The sequence below is a fragment of the Otolemur garnettii genome, unplaced genomic scaffold (assembly GCF_000181295.1).
Source record: "Otolemur garnettii isolate 467f Iridium unplaced genomic scaffold, OtoGar3 scaffold00038, whole genome shotgun sequence".
NCBI lineage: Eukaryota > Metazoa > Chordata > Mammalia > Primates > Galagidae > Otolemur > Otolemur garnettii.
Window position 1 is genome coordinate 11,277,418 of NW_003852433.1, and position 4,412 is coordinate 11,281,829.

The 4,412-nt window shown below is 43.3% G+C and overlaps 1 protein-coding gene across 1 annotated transcript in view; it reads right to left on the reverse strand.

The window, feature by feature from the left end:
* Positions 1–4,412, reverse strand: part of FBXW8 (F-box and WD repeat domain containing 8) — a 136,915-nt gene that overhangs the window by 21,307 nt on the left and 111,196 nt on the right. Inside the window, exon 8 of the mRNA XM_003789939.3 lies at positions 3,957–4,084. Within this exon, the coding sequence (XP_003789987.1) occupies positions 3,957–4,084 (128 nt within the window). The remainder of the gene's footprint in view (positions 1–3,956; positions 4,085–4,412) is intronic.

Genomic DNA, 4,412 nt, shown 5'->3' on the forward strand with positions numbered 1-4,412 from the left:
AGACTCGCTTGAGCCCAGGAGTTGGAGGTTGGTGTGAGCTGTGATGCCATGGCACTCTACCCAGGGGGACAGCTTGAGGCTCTGTCTCAAAAAAACAAACAAACAAACAACTGCATCTTAGAGTGGTGCCTGTGGCTCAAATGAGTAGGGCGCCAGCCAGTTATACCTGAGGTGGCAGGAAACTTGGCCCCGGCCAAAAACTGCAAAAAAAAAAAAAAAAAAAAAAGGTACATCTTAGAATAAATGTAGGCTCAGCACCTGTAGCTCAATTGGCTAGGGCACATATACCAGAGCTGGCGGTTTGAATCCGGGCCCGCCAAACAACAATGACAACTACAACCAAAAAAATGGCCAGGCATTGTGGCAGGCGCCTGTGGTCCCAGCTACTTGAGAGGCTGAGGCAAGAGAATCACTTAAGCCCAAGATTATGAGTTGCTGTGAGCTGTGATGCCACGGTACTCCATGTAGGGCGACAGCTTGAGACTCTGTCTCAAGAAAAAAAAAAAAGAATAAATGTAAAACATACAGTATTAGGCACCCTCTGAGTACTAGACAGACAACGTGGTAAAGAGAATGGCTATAAGCAGCCAGTCCTAATACCTAATATGTATTACTTGTCCTGTGACACTGCTATTACTTTTGTCCCTTGGCCTAGTAAAACAGACAAAATATGCATTTGAAAAAACCCGTTGATCTATATTCATAAAACTTGTGTACAAAATCCCACTCCCCTAAACCTATCCCGTGAGCAAGGGAAAAGCACAATCTACCAATACTTCAGTTTCCACCTCAATCGTTCTCTTTCTCTTCATCAGACCAACACTATTTATTCTGTCTTAAAAAGGTGACAGGTTAGGTATTTTTTCATTTTTAATTTAAGTCTATTATTTTCCCTCCTTGCAAAATTCCACCCGTATTTTACAAGGGTGGAACTGTATGGGGGTTTCCACTCATTTTCTTTATTTTAATGAAAAACCACTTTATTTATTTTTGTCTTAACCTGGGACAGTTTTATATATCTTTAGAGTCCGTTTCATTCTCAAGTTATTTATAAAGTACTAAGAGAATGCAGTGGAAATTAAATTTTTTAAATAAAATAGGGAGGTTCCAGGGTTTTTAAAAATTGCACCAGTTATTAAATGACAGCCAAGGACACAGCTCTCTTCATAGTAATTGGACCCCTCATTCTACTTCTGAAATAAAACATAAGCTGTACAAGCCTTGGCATGCATCTCTACCAAGATCTTACTCAGATATTAAGCCTCTGAGGAGAAAAGTAAGACTTCCAAAAAAAAAAAAAAAAAGGCTTCCCTCTACCACAATTTCTTCTTTTCCTAGATATTCAATTTTTATTTTTAAAAAACTTCCCACACGCCAGATTTTTCACTCTTGTATTTCAAGTGCGTATTATGGATCCTGCTATTTGCACTCAGAGAGCATGTTCTTACACATGATGGCTGGCCCTTGATGTGCCAACCGTGGGCAAATAGCTGTCCTGCAGCTCTAGGACTAGCCCTGATCAAAGGCCATTTTGAATACCCCACCCCCAACTCCAAGTAACCAGTCTGTTTTCATCCAGAGCAACAATGGGCTTTAAAAAAATACAATACTAGTTTACTAATCAAGTTGACTTAACAAGGTCGAATTTGGACTTTAAACTGATCAGAGAGCCCTTTTTATGATGGGCATGGAGCTCCTTTCCTGGCAATGGGTACATGATTAGGCAGCCCCACACCAGAAGAAAAAGTGAGCTTTACTGAGTATATATAATGATCCCTCAATGTCCACAGGGAATTGGTCCATAAACCCCCATGGATATCAAAATTCATAGGTGCTCAAGTCCCATTTTATATATAAAATGGCATAAATGGGCTCGGCGTCTGTGGCTCAAGTGGCTAAGGCGCCAGCCACATACACCTAAGGTGGCGGGTTCGTATCCAGCCCGGACCTGCCAAACAACAATGACGGCTGCAACCAAAAAATAGCCGGGCATTGTGGCGGGCGCCTGTGGTCCCAGCTACTTGGGAGGCAGAGGCAGGAGACTCGCTTGAGCCCAGGAGTTGGAGGTTGCTGTGAGCTGTGATGCCACGGCACTCTACCCAGGGGGGTTGGTTTGGCGTCTTTTCAAAAAAAAAAAAAAAAAAAAAAAGGCATAAATGGTATATTTGCATATAAACCTATGCACATCCTTCGACATAAACCATCTCTAGATTATTTCTAATCCCTGATACAATGTTGACACATCACTCATTCCCATAGAATGAAGTACTCAATGTAGTACTTGGCATGCCACAAATTCAAGTTCTGCTTTTTGGAACTTTGTTGAATTTTTTTTTCTGCATATTTTTGACCCAAGGTTGGTGGGATCCATGTACATAGAATCCACAGATACAGAGGTCTCATAAAAGTAGAGGTCTTCCACCTAATAGTATAATGTACGCTTCACAAAGATCATGACACTTCAGGTTTAACTGTTCTTCTAGAACTAACTGGGCAAATTGTAAGCAGAAAGCAGAGTTTTCTGTTCTGTAATACCTTGTGGTTTCCTGCAAGCCTACCTGTGGGTTGGATACCCAAATGCTCACACTGGAAACAACTCTGTGGCATAATCTACAATTCCAAAGAGCCTTCTACATTTGGCTCTTTTTGAGAACAAGTCACTGCAAGTTCCTTGTGTAGAGATCCTAGGAGATAAGCTTGGAGCCTTTGTCTAGCTCAATATGGAAACTAAAATGTGGGAGGAAAAACCACAAGCTGGTTTGCTTCCATTTGCTGTGCCCTGTGTGGGGGCCACTTATCAAGCCTAGTTTTTTAAGAGAACTAGCCTAGCATGTGCTTGGACACATACTGAGAAGTTCGATTCTCAAGCATTAGAATATCAGCCATTTTAGGAGGCCTCGGGGAAAAACAACTGAGTGTTTTCTTCCCAAAAAACTGTACTCACATCATCTTTTTGCTCTAAGTGAGGGGCGGGTAGCTAGAGGGGTGAAGGTCGAGAGTTGAAAATATTATTTGACAAAATAATTATTTGTGCAAGCTGCTGCACTGGCGGGACAGGTCTGGGATTTGGCACGGAGGGGTACCCGCCTCTCGATCTGATACCCGCCACTGAGCAGCCACCACCTGCAGCCCGGGGCCGAGCCCAGGGGAGGGGCGCCAGCAGCCCCTGGCTTACAGCCATGCTACCTCTCTTTGGGGCACTGGATCCATACAGTAGATAACTAGCCAAAAAATTTTTTGAATAAAGAAAGAAAAGAAAAAGACAAGGGGAGAAGGGATGGGGGGGGGGAACCTAAAATTTGGACTCTGAGGGTCTTTTCAAATACTTTAATCCTTTTGTACTGATGGTTCCTGGAGCGTCCAGGGCTGGCACTGGCCCCTATACTGGGAAAATCCAACTCCCTAAGCCAATGCGTTAAAGAGAAGACTGCTAATCAGCTAAATAGAAACTGGAATCTGTTCACATGAAGTCTCTTTTTTCCTCCATCACCAGAGGGACACCATAGTGTTCTGAAATACACTCTTGACATCATTTGGCAGGCAACCCTATTTTGTTGAACATGATTCATCCCTTAGGTTATTGTTTTTAATATCAGAAAGTGAGCTTTTAAGTGCCAAACAAATTTTGCAGCAGGGGGACAAAAGATATTCCAAGTGGTCTCACCGGACCTTCCACCAACTGTGTCCACCAAACGGCTTAAAAGAAAACCCTCCTGTGGTGCTTCAGAAATGAAGCAGACACATAGCTATGTCCAACTATTACCTAATACAAGACTTTGTTCTCTAAGGCCGGAGTGTTTACAGGATCAGGGTCCAACTCAGGTGGGCAAAGCAGTAGACTGGAATCAAGGAGTATGAGCAATAGAGCGAATTAGCAACTACGGTAGAGGCCTAGTGGCCAGGTCTCAGCAGAAGCTGCAGGGGCCACAAAGGCTAGCTTTTCAACTCAGACATACCTCCTGTCCATGTTGCCACTGACCATCAGGTTGGGAGGGCTATTCCTGAGGTTGACACAGGTAAAGTCACCAAGAGCATTACCCAGCTTTGAGAGGCAGCGCTCTGCTTCTAGGCTGTAGACCAGGATCTGAAAGAGGAAGAAAAATACATGGGTTGCACAATTCCATACACTAGACCAATACCCAGCACTTCTCACTTTACCATCATCCAGGGCAGGATCATCACCACTCAGATCCTGTTAAGATGTTCTGACACTTTAATTCTTGACCTTTTCTAGGTTACTAATAACAAAGGAATATAAGTATTAGAAGGACACACACACACACAAAAGAAAAAGGCAAAAAAAAATTTATCAGACCAAGGTGCAAACTTAGGACACAAAGAAAAATGCCAAATGGGGGCTCGGCGCCTATGGCTCAAGCGGCTAAGGCGCCAGCCACATACACCTAAGGTGG